Genomic DNA, 27,267 nt, shown 5'->3' on the forward strand with positions numbered 1-27,267 from the left:
AAATAGTCCTCAGCACGCCTCTAGACAAGTTTACTTAAAATTGTATGATTTCACTTTATTCTGTTGTTTTCTCAAAAACTTTTCACACGTGTGTAACCCTTTAACATAAACTAAAGCCAAATAAATTATTGTCAAAATAAAGCTTTTTACACTGCATCTCTGTTATTGTCATTATTTTACTGTCACAGGTACAGCAGTTATCTAAGATGGAAGTGGAAGATCTCTTGAGGAAAGGTGCATATGGTGCACTTATGGATGAAGAAGATGAAGGCTCAAAGTTCTGCGAAGAAGATATTGATCAGATTCTGCAACGCCGTACACAGACCATCACCATTCAGACTGAGGGAAAGGGATCTACATTTGCTAAGGTAAACACGAGCACAGACGTGTCTAGGTATTACATTTAAATGTCTTGTATCAAAAATTGTAGTATTGTCTCTGACTGTCTAATAAACACATCTCTGTCTTTAGTCTGTATTGTTTGAGGATGCATTTATTAAACTCACAGCATGTTTTACAAAGGCCAGCCGCTTCACATTAATGTTCCTCAAGCCTCCCATATTTCATTAATATTTTATCATATTAGTTTCAAAATACCCCGGGCACAATGAATACAAGGTAAACATGAGGAAATTATTTATTTTTGAGTGCTTCAAGAAGTGACGTGACATACAGCTAAGTATGGTGACCCATACTCAGAATTCGTTCCCTGCATTTAACCCATCCAAAGTGCACACACACCATGAAAACACACCCGGAGCAGTGGGCAGGCATTTATGCTGCGGCGCCCGGGGAGCAGTTGGGGGGGTTGGTGTCTTGCACAGTCGTAGTATTGATTAAATAGTTGCACCCGATGCAATTTTGTACTACAAATAGTTTCGGTAGTGTGTTAACGCTAGATTTTCCAAGATGAATTTATTCAACTGAAAAAAAAAACAATCAGTCTAGAATGTTGGACACTACATGAACGCAATGTTTGAGTAGCAGAAGAGGGGCAGGGGCTACCAGGCACTGTCATTGGCAGAGGTGAGAAGTAACGGAGTAAAAATACTTCGTTACTATACTTAAGTAAAGTTTTCTGGTGTCAGTACTTTACTCCACTATTTAACTTTTAACTTAACTATATAACTTTTTACTTTTACTCATTACATTTTTACACAAATATCTGTACTTTTTACTTCTTACATTTTCAAAACGGACTCGTTACTTTTAGTATTATTTCTTCTCATTGAGCGCTGTTTCCAGCCTATCATCCTATCATTGTGCGGCTTTTTCCCCATGTGACTGGTGTACTGTATTATTTACTGGCTATCAGACATAGACTAAGGATAGCGGAGCTAACAATGAGCAGCACGCCTACAAAAGAAATGGCTAATGTTAATTCAGGGAGTCACCGATGTTAAAATAACTAACTACGAGGACATTCCTGAACACACATGGCCATATATGAGGGAGATGTTTGAAATAATCGGCGTCAAAAAGGATTCCTGGCGAATGCGTTGCGAATTGTGTCAACCAGGGGCGGTTCTAGTCCTTTTTTAGGGTGGCTTCCGCCCCCTGTCTGTAATCTCAGCCACCCTAAAACTATAAGGATAATTTTTACTTTCATAAATAAACAATAAAAATTACGTTAAAATGCAGGACATGTCGTCGATGGGAAAGAAAATTATTTAATCAGTTTGATCCAAGAGCAATATTTTTTTACTTTGCTTTTATTCCATACTTTTACACGTGTGTTGTAGTCTTTCAAAAGTGCGTCATCAGCTGTCCGCTTTATTTGAACAGAAAAGCACAGGTACGCACGGCGTGCACGCGCAGTCAGAGCTGGAGGCGTTTATCTATAACGGTGGAAAGACGCAAAGACTTTTTCCTTAAGTACATGTCAGAGCCCATACTTCTTTACTTTAACTTGAGTAAAAGAGTGTAGTCACTACTTCTACTTTTACTGGAGTCTTTTAAAAAATTAGTATCTGTACTTCTACTTGAGTAAAGGATGTGTGTACTTTTGCCAGCTCTGGTCATTGAATTCTCTGGTCATTGAGAACATTTTAAACATAGCCAACAACAGGCTTCTAAATTTAAAAATTTAATATTCTGCTAAAACTACAGCAGAATCACTTAACATGCATTTGATGTCTTTTTGCCTTCAACTGGGAAACTGCTTATACATTTGAATAAGAAAAAAGATGTTAGTGTTAATGTTAGTGTCTTGATTCATGCACTAGACAGTAAAGTATATAGTGCGTGGTGTGTTACTTAATTTGGAGCACAGCTAATCATGGTCGTCTAAACTAAATCAGTTCTGTTTGCTTTACTCACTGGTTATGAAATGAGTATATGAAGTCTTTGGAGAATGAGCAGAGGTGTGGCTGTAGCCCTCTCAAACTTCCATTCTCCATTGGTGTGTGTTTTCATTTCTGATATTATGAGTATTATTTTACAATCTGCCTGGGAATTTTAGTCTTTTCCATCCAATACCTTTCACTTGACATCCAATACCTGGTATTTTCATCCAATACCAGGTATTGAATGGAAAAGGCTAAAATTCACAGGCAGATTGTAAAATAATACTCGTATCAAAAATACTTTTGTATTTTGGCCATTCAACTATAAGTGCTCCAGGAAAAAGGAATGTTGTGGCTGTTTGAATGAGTAAAACAGTATTGGTTATTTGTCAAGCTGGACCACCCTCAGTGTTTTCTCCCTTCAAGTGTTGCAGCCTTCTGCCATTTTGCTAATTAACTGGCTAACAGAGCTTGAGGCTAACGTGATGACAGAATCTCAGAGTTGGTAGTCCCTCTACATACGTTGCAGTGTTTACTGCTGAGTCTGCTCTTATTATTTGGGTTTTCCGTTCATTCTTCTCTCTTCAATTTGTAGTGGGTATTGGGTATTCCCCCAGTTTTGGATTGCCCTGTGATGCTTCCATTTTCCTGCATACAATGTCTTAATCTTTTATTTTGTAAACTTGATATTTCCTCTACAAGCATTTATATTTATATCTATTTTATACATTTTCCTAGGCCAGCTTTGTTTCCTCTGGAAACCGAACTGACATCTCTCTGGATGACCCAAACTTCTGGCAAAAATGGGCAAAAATCGCTGAGCTGGAGATTGACTCAATGGAAGAGAAGGTAAAAATGGCAGTTCTCAATTTGTTTTAATAAGAAAAATGTCACACAGTACCAACCTTGGGGTTTAGCAAAAGGGAATTTGTGAAGGAAGGACTCTGGGAAAGTCTAATTTCTGTGAAGAAATTTGAAGCTGATAAATTGAGGTTTACATTAGTAATTGTCTTTATTGTTTATGTTTACACCTATTTCAGAACTCATACACATCTGTATGTTTTTTGTGTTTCCATGTATGTTCTCCTTCAGGAACGTATAAACACACAAAAATGTTTTTGTTACATTAGTACTTGTTAATTTAACTGTTTTAAAATTTAGGAGAATTGCAAGAATAATGACAAAATAAGAGATCAAGGTAAATAAAGATAAGAAGTGCATTTGTGTGCTCTAGGGATATATGGTTATACTGTTAGCATATGGACGCGTTGTTAACTGAATTTATGTACATCATAATGTGGCTTCTTTTGACATATTGTGTAGGAGAGTCTTGTGATTGATACACCTCGTGTGCGGAAACAAACAAGACATTACAACTCGTTTGAGGATGATGAGCTGATGGAGTTTTCAGAGCTAGACAGTGACTCAGAGGAGCGTCCTTGTCGTTCGCGGCGCCTTGGTGAACGCAGCAAGCGATATCTTCGAGCAGAATGCTTCAGAGTGGAGAAGAACTTGCTCATATTTGGGTCAGTCTCTGTCGCACTTGTTTACTACCTTGTATCAAGCCTTTAGATAAAAAATAATTCAGTATGTATAATTTTGCTTTATTTGTCTAGTTTCAAGAACAGTGCCTTTAAATGAATTCCTTATCAATACCAGCTAACCTGTGGGTCTTTGCAAACAAGGTCCACAGTTTTTATATAGCAGTTTACAATTAAAAACAAATGTTTAGCAGACCATTTGACAGTGGCTTTTTTAATATTCACTTTTGTAGATATTATTTACTGCAAAGTAATATATAGATATTTAGATATTATTTACTGCAAAATTCTGCACTTTCGTAAAAACACATACAGCATTTCACAGAAGTGAGTACACCCTTCACATTAAGTCAATATTTTATTCTATCTTTTCATGTGACAACACTGAAGAAATGACACTTTACTACAATGTACAGTAGTGAGTGTACAGCTTGTATAACAGTGTACATTTGTTGTCCCCTCAAAATAACTCAACACACAAATATTCATGTCTAAACCACTGGCTAAAAAGTGAGTACATCCCTAAGTGAAAATGTCCAAATTGGGCCCAAAGTGTCAATATTTTCTGGCACTGCCTTAACCCCTTTGGGCACGGAGTTCACCAGAGCATTACAGGTTGCCATTGGAGTCCTCGTCCACTACTCCATGATGACATCATGGAGCTGGTGGATGTTGGAGACCTTGCGCTCCTCCACCTTCCATTTGAGGATGCCCCACAGATGCTCAGTAGGGTTTAGGTCTGAAGACATGCTTGGCCAGTCCATCACCTTTACCCTCAGCTTCTTTAGCAGTAGTAGTAGTAGTAGTAGTAGTAGTAGTAGTAGTAGTAGCCTTTCTTGTCACTGGTCACAGGTACCAGTGAAATTAGTGTGCAGTACACAGTCATCTTATCATTCTCTGTCATGTGGATTGTGTAAGTGCATTGTGAAGGGGATTGTGTTCTGCACCTCAAACCGAGTATAGAAGTCGTTCAGCACATTTGGATGGGAGGCATCACTGTCACAGACAGGTGAAGTTGTCCTGTAGTTTGTGATCACCTGCATGCTCATTCCTGCCACATGCACTGGGGGTCTCTGCTGTCCAGGAAGTGGCTGTGGATTGTCTGGGCATGTACGCAAGTACGGCTTTGCCTTTCTGATGGCTCGGGACAGTTTGGCCCTTGCTGTTATTAAGGCCATCATGTCCCCTGTTCTGAAGGCAGAGTTGCTAGACTTCATCAGCATGCACACCTTTGCAGTCATCCATGGCTTTTGGTAGGAACATGTGGTGATGGTCTTGGAGATGCACTTCAAGCAATATCAATGCACTTGCTGATGTAGCTGCTCACTGATGCTGTGTTCTACACCAAGTTGATGGAATCACGATTGGTTGCAGCCTTCCTAAAACATGTTTCATTCAGTGCACTCAAAACAGTCCTGAAGAACAGAAGTGGCTCCTGTTGGCTGGTTTAGAACATCTGACGAGTGGTCTGTGTACTGGAATTAGCATAACAATGATGTGGAGTAGGCGGGGGTGGGGTCTGAAATCTTCAGCGATAATAAACAGTTCGTTACGGTGAGCATTGTGCAGATTGCTAATAGCCCCACAGACTTGCATAGTGCCTCCTTAGCATTAGCACTGGGTGGAGGTTCAGCTGAGGCTCAGGCTGAGTACAGATACAAAGGTTTTTGCTTAAAAAATGGATTGATAATTCCTTTTTTTTTTTTTGGCCTGCAACATCTTGTGCTAGATGGCCTTGTCACTTCCATTACTGATTCACCCCTGATTCACTCTGGGCATGCAACAGTCTGGGTGATCAGCGTCTTTCAGTTTTCGTCACACTGAACTCTGAAAGATGTAGGAAATACACGTTTCACATTGTCCTCAGCCGAAGATTTCCACTTCTATGCAATTAACACTTCTGCACACCTTGGGACATTTTTGTTCGTTAGGGGGCATTATTTCCCCATTTTTTTTGGCCACATCTTTCTCTGTGTTTCAGCTAGAGGAATGATTTTTGACAAACCTTTATATAACATGTACTTTGGAAAGATGATTAAAAATTATTCACCAGGGCTACAAATTTTTTAAAATTTAAAATCAAAATTTTCACCAGGTCTGTAATTTTCTGTATTCAAATTCTACACCCTTACATGTGGTTTGAGGCTGAAAACAGGCAATACATTTATTTTTTTACATCAGATTAACATCAGATTAACAGATTTATGCCAAAAAATATTAATCAACCTCAGTTCTAATCAAAACTACTAATTTTTTTTTTAAATCCCCATTTTAATTAGTGACATCACTAATGTGCAAAAAAAAACCCACACCAAATGGCTTATTTTTAATACAAAAAACGCAAACATGCACGAGCATACAAACACACACAAATACCCAAATGCACAAACTATAGTATGCTGATATCTTCCATAGTACTCAATGTAAAAAATCCTGAAACTAAGCTTTTTTTTTTTTTTTTGCACACGTCTGTGTAATGGGGTAATGGCGCCACCGTTTGGTCAACAGTAAAAATTATAAAATTCACCTCTTCCCATCCGAGAGAGCTATTAACAAGCAAGAATGCGTGGTTTATTCATGTAATGGTCATGCAATGAAAAAAGTTGGTTATAATGGCAGTCAATAGGGAAAAAACAGCAACAAGGGGCATATGAGGGAGGAAAAAAATCAAATCTGTTGCTGCATAAAAAGGAATAATGCATTAAAGCCAATGTTGTTAGTAATCTTTGATATATCTAAGACTGATAAAAGGTTAAAAAAAATCCAGTAAATAAAAATTCTTTTGTGTGTAATAATAATTATTATTATTACTTTAAAAAAAACTTGAAAAGAAATTTATCTGATATAATTTTATATACCATTAATTAAGTGGAGGTTTTCAGCCATAGAAGTACACAGGAAGGTAGTGTTTGTGAAGTGTCCAGAGGGGTTAAAACTTACATTAGTTACACTAGCACAAGCAACCAAAGGTCTGGCTATAATCACCCTGATCATGAATATTAACCCTGTGGAGCTCCTGAGTAACAGTTTTGGTATAAACACAAGAGCCAGTGTGCCTATTTGTCAGTTGTCCTATGTGTCAGTTGAATTGTCCAACCAATCTATCTATACACTGATGCAGACCAAGTCCACACATTTATGGTAACACTTTTAGAAGGATAATGCACCTTCCCACACTACAAAAAAACAAAACAGGAATGGTTTGAGGAACATGACATTTAGTCAAAGAATGGTTTCTGTTTACCCTTGCTAGCTTTCAGGTACCACTTATAGGATCTAACCTAATTTGCACAATATTAGTAGAACTAGAGCTTACGATCCCACATTGAAAACTTTTAAGGTGGACTTGGACAGTCAGTTCACCCCTGGCTGAACTGTGGCATGTGTTAGATGCCCAGCGCATACATTATAAAGTACTGTATTTAAAAAAAAAAGAGAGAAGCTCCCAGGTTTTCTTCTCATTCAGAACTTTTGCAAACTGAAAAGAAAGTTCCACAGAAAATGTACGGTAGTAATTATTTCAAATTCTGTGATTTGTTTTACTACAACACTTGTTGGAATATCATAGGGTGGGTGTAGGTGTGGGTGTATGCATGCATGCTCAAACAAGATATCCAGGTAATGCTTACTGAACCTCACAGGTTTCACAAAACCACAGTCACATATAACTATCTTTTTATTTCCTAAAAAGAGATAAAAGCCATTTTCTGTTTGCAATGTCATTAACCATAGTGTTTTTTTGTTTAATTGTATGTATGTTCCTGATTTTAAAATGTGAACATATTAATATTCAAACTGTATGTATAGATGGGGGCGGTGGAAGGACATACTAAATCATGGACGTTTTAAGTGGCACCTTACAGAAAGAGACATGGAAGTCCTGTGCAGAGCACTACTTGCCTACTGTGTCCGTCACTACAGAGGTGACGACAAGATCAAGAGCTTCATCTGGGACTTAATCACACCCACAAAGGATGGGCACAATCAAGCACTTCATAACCACTCAGGTTATAGCCTAATTCATTATCCAGTCTGTGGAATGTTTTGAATGTAGAGCCTTATATGGGAGAATATAATACAATATGTATATTGTTACTGCCAAAAAAAAATTGTTTTAGTCAGTCTTAGTTATTTAGTTTTTTAATCATTTTAGTTTCTGGTTTTGAACCTGTTGAAAACCTAAGGTTTTTATAGGCATGAGTCCATATGCACAAACCTAAGAATTATATAGAAGCATTAATCTTCTGCTTGGAGGTGTGGGCGAAGAGAAAATGCAGCATTGAATGTTTTCTGTGTGTTTAGCAAAAATATCAATCTACCATAAATAGTTTGTGTGTCAGTAATACCCGAGGGCACTATTTTAACTTTATTTGACTTACTTCCTTACTTAAAACTTGACATAAAGCATGAACTTTATTAAATCTTGGTATCTTGTCATTGAAACTTCAGTGATACTTACTTTCTGTGCAGGACTGTCTGTTCCTGTACCGAGGGGCCGTAAAGGTAAGAAAGTAAAGAACCAGTTAAGTCCTCCGGAGCTAAAGAATGCTGACTGGCTAGTCCACTGTAACCCAGAAGTAGTACTCCAGGATGACAGCTACAAGAAACACCTCAAACAGCACTGTAACAAGTGAGACCCCTCAAAACACTGCTTTCTGTGTTGAAATTGTATTTAAAATGGTTGTATCGTTTAAAATAAAATAAAAAAGGTTTAGAAAAGAGGAAATTGTTGGGTTCTGTAGGATAGTATGGCATCAAATTGGGGGTGGGGGGTAATTATTCCTTCAAAAAGTTTACTAGCATTCAGTTTTGGAGGTTTTGTCACCCTAAATTGTTACCATCCTTCTACCACCCTGTGTTTATATGCTGCCATATTCTTTTTTGGAGAGAAGCAGCTTTGCCTTAGCCTAGTAATTATTTTCACCCTTGATTTTTGAATGTTGGCTTCATGTTTTTGGAAACAATGACTGCATATTGAAATCTGTTGTGGGGTTATTTTTTGTTGTCACCCGAGGTTAATTTGTATATCTGTAGAAGTTTGTAAGGACCAGAAAATCGTTACTTAGTCACTGATAAATAAAAACATTGAATAAGAGTGTACATTCTTTTTATCATGACTGTGCAGTTCTAGTTATATTAAATAAACTTAACCGAGACATTATTTATTCTTCTTCAGTAACTGCTTTATTCTGAACAGTGTCACAGTGGGTACATAGCCTATCCTGGGAAGTCTGGGAGAAAGGTGGGAACTCACCCTGGGTGGGATAAACATAGACCTAGCAAAGAAGATAATTACTGTTGTTATTGTTAGCATGATCCCAGAGGGTAACATGCAAACCAAAGATGTTCCTATTATATAGGGTGCTGCTGAGGGTGAGGATGCTCTATTACCTTAAGGCAGAGGTACTCGGTGAGGCTGCCAGTCAGGCTCTTGAAGGAGTCTCGGCCAGGTATCGTGTTTCCTATTTACTATTTATTTTTTACTTAGTTTCACCTAAAAGGTTTCAGCCTAAGCAGTGGCTATGCTCTTATGATTTGGTTGTGATGCGCTGTTTGCTTTTCCTTATTTTTTTATTAAATCATGAGCTATGTTTGTTTGGTAGCAAACTAGAGTTTGCCCTGCCAGAAGTTGACTACATGGAAATCCCTTCTGGTTGGTGGGATGCTGAGGCAGATAAGTCTCTGCTGATTGGAGTATACAAACACGGTAAGTTAGAAAAAGGACAGGGATAAACTTGTATTTTTTTTTATATTAATTATTTTTAAACTGTCTTTAACTCTTGTATGTCATTGTGAAGGGTATGAGCGGTACAATGCCATGCGTGCAGATTCTCAGCTATGTTTCTTAGAGCGGGTTGGCATGCCAGATGTTATTGCACTTACAGCAGAGCAGGGTGGTACTGAGGTTGCACCAGATGTACCTGACAGGTAAATTATGTTAATCATTTAATTACATTAAACTTATAATAAATGTATATTTTCTTTTACAAATAAATGTATATTATATATAAATGTATAATGTACTTTTATATTTTCAGATTTTTTATATATATATATATATAGTTTTCTTATATAGTTTATACTGTTTTTATTATTTCATTTTTTTTTTTGCTTTTTTGAATATTTTTTTATTCTAATACCAGTTACATAAAGCATTTCACTGCATGTCGTACCCCTGTATGTATGTGTATGTGTATGTGACAAATAAAATTTAATTTGAAATTTTATATGCACATTTTTTTATTTTGCTTGAATTACTTCATACTTTGTCATTTGTTGTAACTGCTATAATACACTTTATTTGATTGTTTTGCAGTGTAAGCAAGACTGATATAAAAGAAGAAGTAAGTGGTAATCCAGAGGGAATAGAGGACACAGAAGAGAAAAAGGTAATGAATAAATGTCAGATGAGCTATATTTTTTGGAAAATTGTAGGTGAAGTGGACATCAAATTTGATAGAATACAATATTCTTTACTTTGAAGCAGGTAAACCCTTTCTCAGAGGACATGAAACATGACAGTTCTCTTAGAGGTAGGTTTTTTGAGAACTATTTGAAAGACTTTTGCTTGGAATATTAAAATGTTTGAAATTTAAATCCATGCATTCTAGCAGAGTGGCTATGCACTATACAACAGTATGCATTTAATGGAGTAAGTTGCATGTCACATCATAGTTGCCGATTTAGTAATAGCATCACCCATTTAAGTCAGGCTGCTCATAAAGGGAAGTATTATTTGTTTACATTTTGTTGCATGGATTCATTGACTGAAGTGGGGTTTGACTCCTTATTTGCTAAACTGTTTAAAGGGCTGCAAAATAGCTATTGCTATATTGCTATTCACTGTTCTGAATCATTTTTGGTACTTTTCTTTTTTTACTGGTTGACTAATTAAAATTATGTCACGCAACCCCTAGTGTGAGATTATTATGATATATTTATATGTCAGTAATATATATGTATGTGCTGTTGTCACAGAAGCAATGTATTTTTGCTTTAGTGACTCGTCCAGTTGGATTAGCTGAGGAGGTCGTTGAGCAAGGTCAGGCACTATGGCCAACACCATCTGCACTTACAGCAAGATTAAGACGACTTATCACAGCCTATCAGCGTTACACACGTCGTGAACCATTTCGGCATGAAATTCTCACGCATGAGGGCATCGGGCCTGTTGCCTGGCAAGTGGGTGAGGAGCTACGAAGCTGTATGACTAATTCAGATCCACTTTTCCTTGAGTGGCAAAGAAGGTGAGCAATGTCAGAGTTTTTGAGAGACAAACAGTTTATGTATACATGTCAGATAATGCAGTATTCTACATTAATATCTTTATTGTACATATTTGAGCATATATTCAGTATATAAATGCAGATGTTCATTTGAACTGACTGATAGCACTCTGAAGCACTATGTGCCATTGTAATAAACAGATATCACTTTGAGCAAAAACAAAATTTTGTAGTCTTAATTAACCTAGATCATGTACATAAACAAACGATCCACATTTGTCAGTTCTCACAGCTGAGACTATAGTGTTCAGACAGTATGTTCAATGGAGAGCAAGAAAATGGCCACAATGTGGTACATTCTCTTTTCCACCCGTTTTAAAAATCATGAAAATCAACCAAAACTGATACCAATTTCATATTGTTTTAATTATTGTCCTTGTGGTAATCCACTTGGTGTTACAAGAAGAACAAATAGAATTCAAGCAAAACAGCACTTTTCAAATTGTCACTACATACACTACACATGCTTCCTTACTTGCTTGCTTCTGAGTCCCTTTATTTCAACTGAATGAATTTGGCTTGAAATTTTGTGGTGTGTTCATCTTACAGGTGGACACGCCGTGAACAAGCTGATTTCTATCGTACTGTGTCCTCATTTGGGGTGGTGTATGACCCTGAGAAGAAGGTTTTTGACTGGCGACAGTTCCGTATCTTTGCTCGTTTGGAGAGGAAAACAGATGAAAGTTTGGAGAGATATTTTTGGAGCTTTGTTTCTATGTGCCGCACTGCTTGTAGACTGCCACCAAGGAAAGATGAAGGTAGAGTTGGATGGATAAAGGGGTGACATGCTGAATGGATTGGCTTTTCTTTACTTAAATTATATTTATGACATTTGTTTTCCACTCTAGGTCTTGTTGACCCCAGTCTATGTATAGAACCCATTACTGAAGAACGGGCTGCTCGCACGTTGTACCGTATTGAGCTAATGCGAAAGGTTCGTGAGCAGGTGTTGCATCACCCCCTTCTAGAGGAGCGACTGAAGCTGTGTCGTCCAAGTCTTTACTTGCCTGTTTGGTGGGAATGTGGCAAACATGATCGTGATCTTCTCATTGGTGTAGCCAAGCATGGCCTTAGCCGAACTGACTTTTACATATTGAACGATTCTCATTTGTCTTTCCTGGAGACCTACCGTAACTATGTTCAGAAAGAAAAGTCAAGCTTGTCAAGCTTGCCTCATCAACACTGCTATCTGGGCCAGTGCCATTCTCCACAGCCCACAGAGTATCATAGCCTCTTGCACTCCACACAAATACAACAGCACATGCATGCACATGTTCACCACCAAACCTCAGAAGTAACATCAGTAGCAACATCAGAATCAGAAAGCACTATGACTATGCCTGCAAACTCTAGGGAAAGCTTCTTGGACTGCCCCACAATTAGTGACTCCTTGGACCTCGGGTCTTTACAACATGAAAGTTTGGCCTCTGGCTCTCTACACAGCAAAACTAGCAAAGAGCCCTTCAGTGGATTTCCATTTAATTCCGTTTCAGCTGGTCAGAGTATGCTAAATTCATATGATGTGCAAGGAGATATTACTGGGGCACAAGGAGACATGACCGACTCTATAGATGGGAAACTTAGAAATGATGTTCTTGTGGGAGAACAGGGTTCCTCAGAGGAGACTGGTTTAATGGCCCCTTCAGTCGAACTAAATGAATTTCAAACCCCATGGGGAAGCTCAGATCATGCTGAAACCTCAGATATTTTCAATGAAGGCGACCCTATCTTGGGGGAAACTTCACTGGAAACAGAATTCCTGGACCCTGCTCAGTCTGAAGATGGACAGGAAAGGGAGGATCCACTTACAGGATGTTTAAGCATACCCAGTTCTGATTCACAGAGTGACCAAGTAGAACCATTAGCACCAAGCTTCATGTTGTTTAAGGAACTAAATTCTGGAGAGCCTTCCATGGAACAACCAGATTTATCTGCCAGTCCACCTGAATATGTTTCTCCCCAACCTCTTGCACTTTCAGATGTAGGTATTGATCAACCGGGGTCCATTAGCGAGGACCTAGAAAGAAAGTTGTGTGATCCTGACCTAACAAATTGTAATCCTAGTTCAGAAGACGGAGGAGAAAATGTAGAATATCAGTTTCAGAAAGAGGAAATCTTGCAAGGCAGCCATAGTAATTTGGAAACTGATAAGAGGGACATTGAAAGTAAAGCAAATAATGTGTCCTCTATAGAAACGCTGATGGAAAATCATTTGGAACCTTTAAAGGTAGAGTGCACCATACAAAGTGAGGAACAGCTGAAGGATCAAGTGTACTTAGAAGAATCTTGTGAAAAGCTCCTACTGGAGCCAGATAAAGTGCCCTTAACAGAACCTTATGATATACCTTGCAAAGGGACTCTAGAAGAACTACTTGAAGGATCCCCCCATGTCCTGAATGAAAAACTGTTGGTAAAAGAAGCTTCTGGAAAACCCCTTGAAAATTCTTTGGAACTAGTAGAGAATAATCCAGCCAACCCCAGACTCTCCCCCAACAATTTGCCTTCGTCATTTCCTTTGTTATCCACCTTTCCCACCCCAGAACCTGATCAGTCTGTATTCTCAGACCCTGATGCTGACCATGACATAAAACAGGAGTTACTCTTGGGTTCAGCAGAGTCAGAGGTCAAACCCAAACCTGACAGCACCACACTGATCCCACACCTGGAACAGGCTGCTGATGTGGAAGTGAAAGATGAGATAAAGGAAGAGGACACAAAGGCAACAGGTACAGCAAATTTTCCAGTTTCTATTTTAACTTCTATTGGTTATTTTGGACACCAATCAAACATCAAACTTTGTGGTGAAATTATATATAAAAAGTACATCACACACACTTTGTCACCATCCAAGTTTAACCAAACATTTTTTGTTTGCTATGCACTTTCATTTAAACTATTTACACAGAGATATTGGAACAAGTGCCTTCTAGGTGTTTCTTCTTGCCCAGTTTTGCACTAGGGCTACCCTAAAATGCAATAGCATCAAATAACACAACAGCAAAAACAAATGCACAACAGTAGGATTTTATTAAACATCACTTGCTCATATATAATTCGACACAGGTTATGACAATAACAGTGAAAATGTTTTATTCAGTCTGCTGTTTTCTTTGCCTAGTGGATTGTTTTCTAGTGCACAATTTTAAATTTTGACATTTTTAGATTTGTAACGTATAACTACAAAGAGGGATGTCAAATAACGATGAAATAATGATTAGAAACAATTTCCATGACACTAACATTTTACTGTCCTTGCTCTGCTGAGAATAGTTAGCCTCCCAGATAATATTGGTTAGATGTAAACTTTGGTTGCTAAGCAACATAATGGTAAAGAATTGGGAAATTGACAGATTCATGACTTAGTGAATCTGTCCCACAATAGAGAATATATTGTGTTATCTGGACACAAGTGTTCAGTCAGTCTGATTTTAGAACCAAAACTATTCATAGTATAATATATTCAAACATTTTGGAGTGACCTCCTCCATCTGCACAATAATATCTATGTTAGTGTACCTTTGATAGTAGGGTCATTCTATATCAACTCAACCAGTTGTGGTTGCATCGTGATCTCAGAATTTTCTAAAGCTTTAAGCTTTTAGATCTCAGCATTAAGATGGTACAAAGGACTGACACATCTCAAATATTGTCTTGATCTGACCAATGTTTTTTGAAGTGCTATGCATAGAAAATATTGTTCTTTTTTTTTTTTTTAAATCTTAATCTTAAACTTTATTTTATTTCTACTTACAAACAAAATATCTAACTTATTTGTAACTTATTTGTCACTAACTTTAGCTTGTAATAGTATTTCATAACAATATTTAATCAAATTCACATTTTATTTGTCACATAACAACCATCCACAGTATGACATTTAAATTGCTTTTCAACATTCTGTAACATAGTAAAAGTAGAATACATGAAAAAAGGAGAAGCAAAGGGAATATTTGTGCAAAAATCTGAGTAAGAGTGATTTTATCTGTTGTATGATACCCATTATACTGGTGTTGTGTTTTGTATCTATGAACCTTATTTGTCTATGCATCTTCAGCTTTATTGGGAGATAGTTATGTTGAAGCACCACAGTTTAATCCATCCATATGTGAGGTGGCAGGCAGTCTTCGTGATCCGAAGGAACCAACCATTGCTCGGCTGTTACAAGAGAAAGCCCATTACTCATTTTCTGAGTGGCCCAAGGTTTGTGCAGTCATTTAGTTGATAGTTTCACTATTTAATCAGTGTTCTTATTTAAAACCTTAACACTTTATTACATTTCTGCTCTTTCAGGACAGAGTTATCATCAACCGCATTGACAATATCTGCCAAGCTATTTTAAAGGGGAAGTGGCCTGCCCCCAGTCAGCAGTACGAATCTCCCACATCAGGCATCAGCACCTCCATGTCCAACAGTGCCCAGCAAAGGGCAGGTTTTTTACCATCAAGAATATCACTACCTCAAGACCACAGTTTGAACATTCCACACTCAATTTCCCATATACACAAGGTAACTGGTTACAGCTTTGTAAATGTGAAATAAAAGACACAACAATGACAGAGCATGCTATTTTATAAAATTACAACATTTATGTCCCTTTCTTTCTTTCCCATTATTTCCAGGATCGGTTAATAACACCTGCATTTCTTTCTGAACTCAAGCGTTCTAAGTGTGGGTTTGAATTTAACTCGGAGGTCAAACCAATCAATCTTGTAGAAAAAATTCAACTTGGCATTCCCCACCATGGGGGTACCCTCCTACTAAATGGTTGGCAAGAAGCTGCCATGGATTTGTCTAAGCCAACAGAAATTGCGTTTGGTAGGGAGGTCGAATCTATGAGACACGTGACCCACTCAGTCCAATCAGCTCCTCACAAGATGCCTAATTTGGGCTCCATGGAGGGCTTAATAGGATTGGACATGGCAGGTATTCTGCAAGCAGGACTTGTACACCCTGTTACAGGGCAGATTGTTAATGGTAGCCTTCGTCATGATGATTCAATAATGAGGCGGAGAAGAGGTCGAAGGAGAAATGTGGAAACACTTGACCTTGAATTGATGAAGGAACGGGACATAAACTTAACTAAAGCAAAGGTAAGGGAGATTAAAAAGATTGTTCGTTTGATATATGAGGGTCAGTCATTTTTGAGAAGGTAAAAGGAGGTTGTTTTTTTTGTTTGTTTGTTTTAGGGGCAGCCAGAGACTAACAACAACCCCATTGTGTCCTCCACCTCTTCTCAGCCTGACTGCCCCACCCATTCCCCTTCTTCAGAGTCATTAACCATGAGCGCTGATAGAGAGGCAGCCAGTAAAGGCTTAATGGAATGGCTCAGACAGAACCCAAGCTACAGAATGGAGCTTCCTGCTTTTTCAACGGTCAGTCACACAACTTTAATGGGGTCTGAAAGTGAAGGAATGGTGTAAGATTCTTAATGGAATATTTTACCCAAACATACTAATGTGTTTAACAGTGAATGAAAGATTAATATGAGTGTTTGTGTTACAATGACATTCACAGGTATCCGGTGAGTGCCACCTAATTGTTTTGTCTCTGTATTATATCTATTTTAATATGAGGATTCTACATTTTGGTCTTGAAAATCTCCCTAGATGCATGTTATGAATGTAATTATTTTCAGAAAATTTTCTTTCATTAATTTTTTCATTTTCCGTTCACTTACCCTTGCAATGGTTGAGATTGCGACAGGCCCCAAGAACAAATATTCTCCTCCTGGTGGTTCCCATTAGTTTACAAGCTAACTGGGAATATCTAGTGGGAGCTGAACAGGAGACCTATATCACTCTGATAATTTGTGCTCAAATGATCTCAACTGGCTCCACCAAAAGTAGAGGAACAATGGCTGTGCTCCAAAATTTCCCCAGATCATGATTTCTCATCCTATCATGGAGAGCAAGCCCAGGAACTCAACCATGCAGTTGGATCAATTGTGCCACTGCACACTCAATTGTGCCACCTGTACCGGTGACCTTTTTCTTTCATTTACTACCCACATCTCTTGACCTTGGGTGAGGATAGATTGACTGGTAAACAGAGAGCTTTGCAAATAACTGGGATGCTTGATTCTAGCCAAACATAAAGGACATCTCTCCAAACTTGGCTGCATCTTGATATCTTGTTCATGAAAACTACAAAAGCCATGTAGGTGATTGATTGGTAAAGAACTACCATGCTAGCTGCTTTTACCAACACCTTTCTAGTGCTTCTGTAGTTTTAGTAGTTCAGTCAGTTTAATTTCATGAGACTTGAAATCTCATGGCGGTCCCCTTGTCCACAGGAAAACTTGAAAGCCCTACTCTTTTCTGTACCTTTCCAAGAATCGTTCTTTATTTAAATACTCCAAGATCTGTTCACCAAGGGAGGCTGTACTGGGTGCATTACGGTCTCATGAAATGAGGAACACGAGATGAAAAAGGAGAGGTTCAAAAGTCTGGCTGGAACTGAGGTTCTGAGTAAGGAAAAATGTGAATAAGTTAACAATGAAATGTATTTTGTGTTTAACAGAAAAGGTGTTCTATAATAAAAGTAGGTGATGTGGATTGTCCTTTAATATATAGACATGCATACTGTAACAATTTAATATTTTTATTAAGTGAAAATCCTCCTAAATTTAAATTCTCTTGTTTTTGCTGCCAAAAGACATTTAGGTTTGAGATTAAAAGAATATGAGACAGTAGATCACATGCTCAGGTTTATTTGCTGATATTCATATCTAGATGTGTTGAACAAATTACAACATGAGTAAGAAGTGAAGCACTCTGAAGCACTTGTTAGATAGGATGAATTGGGCATTAAGACCTATTGGAGCATAGGCATGCCATTTTGGGAAATGGGGTAAACTTGATTGCAGCCACTGTACAATCATTGGGCATAGCAGTACAATAATGTGGAATGTCCTGAAAAAGAAATAAACCACTGGTGCACTAAGAACCAGATATCAGATCTGTCAGTCAAGGAAAACAACAGAAGTTGATGACAGAATCATTATGTAAGCTGTAAAGAAAAAAAAATTAGACCTGCATGGCTGCTTCGGGAACATGCTCATTAATATTTACTGATGATGGTAGCAGCAGGATTAATTTCTAAGTCCATATTGTCTGCCAAAAAAAGAAAGATGCATCCAGTCTCATAAGGGAAAGGTTTTAGCCTGAGCATGTCATTCACCCAAACGTAACCCAGTTGAGATATTTTCATTGTATAGCAAAAACAAAATGAATTATTTGACTTATGTAACGTGACCCATACTTACCCAGTATAGTTAACCATTTTTTAATTATTACTTTCAAAATAAGCAAATTGAGAAGTTGTTTGCCAAAAAAACATACAAGTTTAAATTGTTCTTGTTCTAATTCAATCATCATCTGTTAGTCTCAGACTGCAAGCATGTTGCACAGTTTTGCTGATCGTCCAAAGCAGAGGAGGCATCGTTGTAAAGACCCTACCAAGTTGGATGTGAAATCCCTGACTGGTGAAGAGAGAGTTCCAGTAGTACACAGAAACACAGGTCGCAGGGTAAGAACTGTACATAAGTGCCCTTTTATTTTTTTTCTGTTCCTATGTTATATGAACAATGTGAGATGCCACTGATCATACTGATTTTTGCTTCTTAGCTGGGTGGTGCAATGGCCCCTGCCATTAAGGAGCTCTCACAGTGGCTAGATGCAAACATAGAATACTTTGTGGCTCCTGACTGGGCAGATGTGGTGAAGCATTCAGTGAGTCTTGTGAACTGGCTTTCTTTCTTTCTTTCTTTCTTTCTTTCTTTCTCTGTCTGTCTGTCTGTCTGTCTCGCTTGAAATTCTGTGAACCCTTTAGAACGCTTTTCTTAGATTTCTGCATAAGTATTAACATCATCCGATTTTCTAAAAGTAAACAAAGTGAACATAATCAAACAAATGAGCAAAAAATATTTGATTTTTTTCATTTAATTATTGAGAAAAAATGAATCAGCATTACATATCTGTGACTTTCAGTATCTGTTGTCACCTCTTGTGCAGCAAAGTTCCAGGTAACTGGTGATCAGTCCTGCATTAACAACTTGGAAGAAATGTATCCTCAGTACAGAACTGCTTCAACACTGAGATTCATGTGGAACCACAAATGTTCAATTGGTTTAATATCAGGTGAATTTGGAGGCAAAGGCACTAACGGAAATTTACCCCACACTGCGATTCTGGCAGTGTGGCATGGCGCATTATCCTGTTGGTAATGGCCATTACCGGCAGGGAGCACAGTTGCCATGAACTTGTGCACTTTGTCCGCAGTGATGTTCAGATACTTAACAGCTGTCAGCTGTTGTGCTATTGGAATAATGGGGCCTAAAGTGTCCCAGAAAACATTGCCCACAGCATAACTTCGCGACCACAAGCCTGTGTTTGCCCAACAGTGCATCCAGGTGCCATAGCCTCTTTTTGTAATCAGCATTTCCATGCTCGGCTGTTTACGTGATCCACCGGCAACCTTGATTTCAATCATCCACAGTCCAATCTCACTGATACTGGGCCAATTTCATGAGATGTTGGAGACGGTGTGCAGTTACAGTGGGGACTCAGCTGGGTTGTTGGCTATGCAGGCCCAAGCACAGAAGGCTGCGATGAAATGTGTGCTGTGACACATTGCCTTGGTCACCACTCTTGTAGCTGCTGGTGATTAGACTCACTGTAGCCCTGCCCGCTGCTGTGAATAATGCCTGAAATTATTTGCTCCCCTCTGGCAACAATGAGCCATGGACAACAGCTGGACGAAGGTTCGTCATTTAGCCACTTAATCCCTTTCTGACACTGAACGCTCTACTGACCGAAAGCCGGTCCTTGGGTGGTATAAATACTGCTCTTTAAACTGCACCTGCTGCATCATTCATTCAAAATGGATAAATTGAATAGATACAATCTATTGCAATAGGCACATATAAATAGTATATGTTTCTAAATGGGATGTTTATTTATTTCACATACCACCTATTTTGCTTCTACAGCTTTGGCTGACACACAAACTGTGTGTACACTGCTCATAAAAATTAAGGGAACTTTTAACCATCACAGTATAACACCAAGTGAGTTGAATCTCTAGGAGATCAATCTAGCGAGTAAGGAAGTGATTGTAAATCAGTTTGAGCTTCTTTGGTGCAAATGACAGACAACAGGTGCACTAGAGAGGCAACAGCAAGACAATCCCAAAAAGGGATGTTTTGTAGGTGATGTACACAAACAGTTGCTCTCTCCTTATTTTTTCTAAAAGATTTGTGTCTTTTTTAGGATCCTTTTCACTACATGAGGCAGTTCGTACAACCCAGTCAGGTTGCACAGGTTGTCCACATGCCCAGGCTACTGCTGGGCATGTTTCTGAACAAATTGTCAGAAACAATCCATTCGGGTGGCACCCAACAACCACTAATGGGGCCTGTGCTCACAGAACATCACCATGTAGCTCAGTTGGCGTTTGCCATAGAACACCAGAATTGGCAGGTCTGCCATTTGTGCCCCATTCTCTTGATGGATGAGAGTAGGTTCACACTGAACATGTGTAACAGAAATTTTGACAGTGTCTGCAGATGCCATAAAGAAAATTATGCTCCCTGCAACATTATCCAGCATGACTAGTTTCACAATGTGTCAGTGATGGTTTGGGGAGGAATATGATACCCTTACTACTGTTAGCTACCGGGATGAAAACCTCAGAAACATTGTCATAATTTATGCAGGTGCAGTGGGCCATGGGTTCCTTCTGATGCATGGCAGTGGGAGTGAGTGTGCAGGCAGTCCTTGGTGACAAGGGCATTGATGCCATTGACTAGCCCTCACATTCCCCAGCTCTGAATCCACTTGAGAACCTCTGGAACATTATGTTTCAGAGCAGCCGAAGTCACCAAGTAGCACCACAAGTCCAGGAGTTCTCTGATGCTGTGATCCAGGTCTGTGAGAACATCTCCTAGGACACTATTAGCCATCTCATTAGGAGCATGGCCAGACATGTTGGGAGTGCATACAGGCACATTGGGGCCATGCACACTACCAACTTACATTTTCTGTTTTTGGCTGACAGAACTGGGAACCCGATGTGGTCTTCTGCTGTTGTGCCCATCCACCACAAAGTTTGACATGTGCATTCTGAGATGCTTTTCTGCTCACCAAAATATAGAGTAATTGAATTACCTTAGCCTTTCTGTCAGTCTGTCACCTTATTGTTCAGTCTGTCCATTCACCGTTGACCTCATCAACAAGTCATTTGTTTGCAGAACCACTCACAGGATTCTTTATTGTACAATTCTGAGTAAATGGTAGAGATTATGCATGAAAATCACAGGAGAGTCACAGCAATTATAGAAATACTCAAACCATTCAAAAAAGCCTGACTGGCAGTAGCAATAATTTTTTCGTTTCTAGCTAACTGTATATACTGTACCAAACCAACACAAAACCTGGTCACATGACAATTAGAAATTAACTTATTTGCTCACCTATAGGTGTCACTATATATGATAAACTAAACATTTACTTTATGATCAGTAACTGTAGAATTGATTTAAGTACCCAACCTATCAGTGTTATCTGAGTCTTATCTGAATGTTATAAAGTTTCTTTTTGTTTTTTTTCAGGGTTTCCTTCCAGAAGGAAAGTTCACCCGGATTCTCAGTGAACCAGTGAATCGAGATCCTAGCACACGTCGTAGAGGCAGAAGACCTCGCAGTGAGATGCCTAAAGCTCCTGAGCTTCCGGCAGGCATTGCACCACTCTTTATGAATGATGGGCTAATTGGCATGGATTTGGTTAACTTATCCAACCTACGCAATGTCCCTGGCATTCCAATAAGTGGGCTCATGGGATTTCCACCTGGTTTGGCTACAGCCCTACCAGGAGAAGATTCTAAGAATGGCCTGAGTATGCTACCAATGATGCTCCATAGTATGTCAGTGCAACCACCCATGTATAGCACTCATGTTAGTGGAATGATAAACCAGTCACTAAATGCTTCAGCCTCCACAGTAACCACAGCTGCCAGCTCTTCCAGCACGGCAACAGTGACTTCTATATCCTCTGCCACTGTGGCCTTAAGCCCTACCCATGCAGTCAGCTCCAGCACATCAGCTTCTAAAGAGAGAGCTAGTCCTGAGCCTAGTACTGATGAGAGAACACTTGGAGAGAACGAGAAAAAAATGCTACCTGCTGTTCCCTGCCCAACTGTTACTAGCAGTTCTGCTAGCATTACAAGCAGTGGGAGCCATTTGACTTTCAACCCCTTTTTGATCCCAGGAATGCCTCATGGATTACTGTATCCCCACATGTTCCTGCCCCATGGTAGTATTATGGCACTTCCATCAGCATCAGATAGCACTGGAATTACTAAGCAGAAGAAAAAGAAAGTTAAAGATGATGCAGTGGTGGAAGAAGACAATGGTTTATTGGAGATGCAGGATGGAGAGATGAAAATGAAGAAGGATATAGAAACACTGGCATGTAAGCATAAAGAGGGTGGTCTGGAAGAATCTTTGCCAGCTTCAGACACAAGTAAGGATACAAGTGATGATGCTAGCAACCCTTCATCTGTGGTCAGTGCAGCCAAAGCAATAGAGGAAGTAAAAGGGGAGGTAAAGAAAACTTTCAGCATGGCTGTGCCAAAAGAAGATGTCTTGGATGTAACACAGGATGTTTAGTAGACTCTGCTCTCCAATGAGCAACACTATCTTTATGTGCTGTGCTGGTAAAAGTTTGTGTAAAGAAATTTGATTATCAACTTCTTAATGTTTATAGATCTGCTGCAGAATAAAAACAGGTGAAATCTTGACATACCCCTTTCCAAGAGTTTGCTGAAATTACCATAAAGTGTCAGCATGTACACACTCACATTTCAGTACCACAAGAATACCCAATACAACATCACATTTTATGTGAAGATGTCACACTTGCATCATGGAAATGGACAATGAGGAAAATGGGTTCACTTGATCTCTTCTGATTGTGTATGGCACTTAGCTCAGTTTTAGAAGTGACAAAGGATTTCATCAAAATTATCCTGCTTTTTTCTGTTTTTCTTTTCTTTTTTCTTACTGGATACTATCCACACACAATTCCTGAGTTCCAGGGAGAGTCAGAAAATGGCTGCAGTGATACCTGACTCTTGTCTTTAATTTATGGTGCTTACAGGGTTACAGAAAAAAATAAAAATGTTCATTTGATTACAAAATGAATTGATTAGATTGTTCATAGAAAACATTTAACATTTTTATTTAAAGCCCACTCCCCATGGGTGGATTATTAGTGGAATTGCTGCTGTTTCTCATATGATGGACAACACTAGTTGCACATTACTATTTGCCTGCTGCTAAATTCTAATAGCAAACATTTATGAATCAGTAGAAAGCTAGCATAAATGCAAAGTGAAAAATTTGTGCAGTTGAACCTTAAGAATAGAAAAGAAATCTGTGCTTAACATTTATAATTAAAAAGATCAATCCAAAAACTTTAATGGGCATGGAGTTGCAATATAATGTCCAGTGTCATTTTTTTAAGTAAATTAATTACTTTCTAACACACCACAGATGGAATATGCTGTGAGAATAATTTCAAGTAAGGGCAGAGTGACTGTGGATTTGACGTTAAGAGTTCATGTGTCGTTTCCTAGTGAATCCGAGCAACTCTTAGTGTAGATATAGAGCCATTGGTTAAAGATTGTGTTGGAACTTCCACCATTAGTGAAATTAACATTTCTATGTTAACTGATATCATGGCTGTGTTTTGCCCTACATATAGAGTAAAATGACCCAGAGTTGATGAGAAACAGTTTCTGGAGCAGAAGGATTTGTTTAAATGCTTTTGTCTGACCTAATGCACCTAAAAATAGTGTAGAGTAGAATCTGTTGAGATTTTTTTTTTTTTTAAACCTGTAAATTTATATAGCTGTATATGGCTGTTACTTTTGTTTAAAAGCACACTATTTTTTATCATTATTATGTCATTGGGAGAAACTGTAAATCAGTGTTAGTATTTCTTGTATCTACACATATTGTATACTAGTTGGACACCCAAGATTTTTGTTGACAGATTTTTCTCTCCATATCTCACAGCAGGGTCTTTTTAAGTTCCTTAGGTTGTATTACTTTTCTATGCCTAACATTTCTTGAATTCACTTTCTTAACTTTGTTTTTAATGTGAAAACATTTTTGCACGTTCCTTATGGTGAATATTTATCTGGAACTGTATTCTGTCATATGTGTTACTTATTTCTTCTGTTTATTGTGTAGACATTTGTTTGTGTGGACACATGTACATACACATCTGCTTCTGCAGAGGACAGTTTTCATCCATGTAAACCTGAACATTATATTTCTCATTTATATTCGGTCTTGTTTTTGTATTACGTTTTTCGTTGCCTTGTCACTTCTTAGAACTCTGTATCATCTTTTTTTGCCTCAGCAATCACCAAATATAAATATGCTATTTAATATTTCATTAGGCATTTCTTTCATTTACCAGTTTATTGAAAATGCTTATTTAGCATTTGAAATTGACTTAATTCTTAATTAGCATTTCACTCATAGTATTTGTTATATTTTCATGTTGGACTGTATATGTTAAGATGTCTGTGTTTTGGAATGGGAAGCGCTCTTACTACCCTAACAACAGCTCATGTAGGTGTTGATTTGTATATTAAAGGTTATACTATAGCCACAGAAAATACTAATACCTGATTGGCTGGAAGCTGTGCATGTTTTCCTTATATAGGGCCATTTATAAAGTAGATCTGCTAAAATACTAAATTACATTTCTACTTTAACACTACAAATTGTCTAGTACACTGTTTAAGAATCAGTCTTTATCCTGATGCACAAACTTTAAAAATTGATTCAAAATTATAATAAAAAAAAAAATCAGTCATAATATTAAAACCACCTGCCTGATATTGTGCTTGAAGTACAGTTATGCCCTATTAATGCAAGGACTTCACAAGATCTCTGAAGGTATGCTGTAGTATCTGTTAACAAGATATTAGCAGCAGATCCTGTAAGTTGTGATATAGGGCCAGCATGGATCAGGCATATTTGTCTAGCACATCACATGGATGCTTGATCAGATTGAGATTAACAGCCAGGTCAACATCTTCAAATCTTTGTCATGTTTCTCAAACCATTCCTGAAGAATTTTGCAGTGTTGCAGGGTTTATTAACCTGCTGGAATAGGTAAATGTCAGAAAAGAGGAATAACGTTGCCAAGAAGAAGTCCATTTGTTCAGCAGCAATGTTTGGGAAGTAGTATGTGTCAAAGAAATGTCTACATGAATCGATGTTTTCTATAGTGCTACCTGATACCATTTACCATTTAAACAAAATGCAATTCATCAGCCAGGCCTCCTTTTTTCATTGCTCCATGGTCCTGTTCTGTTGCTCATGTAAGAATTGTAGGCGCTTTTGTTGGTAGGAACTCTGACTAGTCTGTGGCTATACGGACCCATATGCAGGATACTGTGATTCACTGTGAAAACTTTCTATCAGTGCCAACTTTCTCATTAGTTTGTACTACAGTACCTTTTCTGTAAGATCAGTTTAAATGGGCTAGTCTTTGCTCCCCAGGCACATCAGTGAGACTTGAGCAGCCATGACTCTGCAACTAGTTCATCAGTCATTCTTCTTTAAAACACCTTTGGTAGGTACTAAACACTACACACCAGGAACACCTCACATAACCTGCCATTTTTGAAGATGATCTATAGCCATCATATTTTGCCCTTTGTCAAAGCCACTTAAATCTTTGTCTATTTTTCCGGCTACAAACACAGCAAATTTAAACCTAATATATTGCACCTCTTGACTGGTGACAGAAGGTAATCAATGTTATTCCCCTCACTTGATAGTGGTTTTAATGTTATGGCTGATCGAATTAGTTTCACTATTTTACTCTGACTATTACTACATGTAATCTCAAAGAATTGGATCAGCAAGGCCAATTTGTTTGGTTTTGACATCAAAAGTGGAATATGAGCTAGATCGACGTTCATTTCCTGATATTTCCAACTAAATTTGTTAAGCAACTTAAATATTTTTTTGCACCAAAGATGCCTTAGTGATTATTTTGGCTTAATATCAGGATATGAAAGCTGAAAAAATTGTATGTCTTCTCATAAGGAATTTGCCTGCTATTCCAATACTTTCAGAGAGGACCATATGTTGCTGTGTGGCACTGATCAAAGAAACTAAAAAAAAAAAAAAAGTGCAGTATTCCAGAAACTTCAGTATTCTGTACACTTAATCATTTCTTGCTAATACAGCAATAAACTAATAATAATTTGGCAGTATGTAATAAACATAAAATAGTATTGTAACTTTACTAATTGCTTGTTCAAACGGTTTAAAAAGCCAGCCACACTATGGAAACAAACTGTACAGGCCGAGAGAATTCCTATGTGATGAACATTACTGATGGAGAAAATGCTAATGCCATGGGGTGGAGGAAATTTTAGTCTTTGACTTATTAAGCTTCCTCAACAACACACACATTAATTTCCCCCACAAGTTTGCTGTAACCAACGATTTGCTCCCTTGAAACTGTTTTGTGAAGCACAACAGACCATCATGTATTTTTTAAGCTTTGCTTTATCATTTCATTTAATTCTACCTTTTCTAAGACTCTTCAGAAAAGCAAAGTATATACACAGAATGTGTTTTGAATATATGTCGTTATGTGTATTAATTTTCTAAAATCAACCATTTGTTTGAAAACATAGATTTGGATGCTGTCAACATGCTTCTATACAATTAAATCAGAAAAGAATATGCAATATATGGGTCCAGACCTAAGGTCTACTTGTTTGTTATGGTAAAACTGATGTGTGTTTTCATTATCCTTTCTTTATTGATATTTATTAAATTGGCAGATTTTATTTTTTAATAATTGTTTGTTCTGTTGTAATCCATAGTCTTGCCCGTTATCGTGTTTGTGTTTTCCCAACAGAAAAGACGGAATTTTCCTCTCTCCTAATGTGTTATCCTTTATAACCTTTCATATACAAGTAGAAATGTCCTAGAAGCTGATAATTCAATGTTAGACACAAACCTGTATTCAGGTATTCAGATGGGACTGTTGTAGGGCAGTGGTTATATGTCTGGGGTAAGTTTATAATACATTTTTTTTTTCTTTTTTCTTTTCAATG

At 38.0% G+C, this 27,267-nt stretch overlaps 1 protein-coding gene across 17 annotated transcripts in view; it reads left to right on the forward strand.

The window, feature by feature from the left end:
* Positions 1–24,811, forward strand: part of chd6 (chromodomain helicase DNA binding protein 6) — a 75,793-nt gene extending 50,982 nt beyond the window's left edge. For 16 of the 17 annotated variants that reach the window (XM_027147461.2, XM_027147469.2, XM_027147467.2 and 13 more), the window contains 20 exons: positions 189–368; positions 3,024–3,134; positions 3,609–3,811; positions 7,634–7,833; positions 8,297–8,456; positions 9,187–9,276; positions 9,430–9,533; positions 9,625–9,754; positions 10,143–10,215; positions 10,311–10,359; positions 10,827–11,073; positions 11,662–11,870; positions 11,961–13,838; positions 15,167–15,312; positions 15,403–15,618; positions 15,732–16,202; positions 16,299–16,484; positions 18,496–18,639; positions 18,738–18,842; positions 21,722–24,811. In XM_027147461.2, the coding sequence (XP_027003262.1) occupies positions 189–368; positions 3,024–3,134; positions 3,609–3,811; positions 7,634–7,833; positions 8,297–8,456; positions 9,187–9,276; positions 9,430–9,533; positions 9,625–9,754; positions 10,143–10,215; positions 10,311–10,359; positions 10,827–11,073; positions 11,662–11,870; positions 11,961–13,838; positions 15,167–15,312; positions 15,403–15,618; positions 15,732–16,202; positions 16,299–16,484; positions 18,496–18,639; positions 18,738–18,842; positions 21,722–22,777 (5,958 nt within the window). In that variant the 3' untranslated portion in view covers positions 22,778–24,811. The remainder of the gene's footprint in view (positions 1–188; positions 369–3,023; positions 3,135–3,608; positions 3,812–7,633; positions 7,834–8,296; positions 8,457–9,186; positions 9,277–9,429; positions 9,534–9,624; positions 9,755–10,142; positions 10,216–10,310; positions 10,360–10,826; positions 11,074–11,661; positions 11,871–11,960; positions 13,839–15,166; positions 15,313–15,402; positions 15,619–15,731; positions 16,203–16,298; positions 16,485–18,495; positions 18,640–18,737; positions 18,843–21,721) is intronic. The other variant, XM_027147457.2, reaches the window with a different exon arrangement.
* Positions 24,812–27,267: the final 2,456 nt, after the last annotated feature.

This window comes from Tachysurus fulvidraco, chromosome 5 (assembly GCF_022655615.1).
Source record: "Tachysurus fulvidraco isolate hzauxx_2018 chromosome 5, HZAU_PFXX_2.0, whole genome shotgun sequence".
NCBI classification, from domain to species: Eukaryota; Metazoa; Chordata; class Actinopteri; order Siluriformes; family Bagridae; genus Tachysurus; species Tachysurus fulvidraco.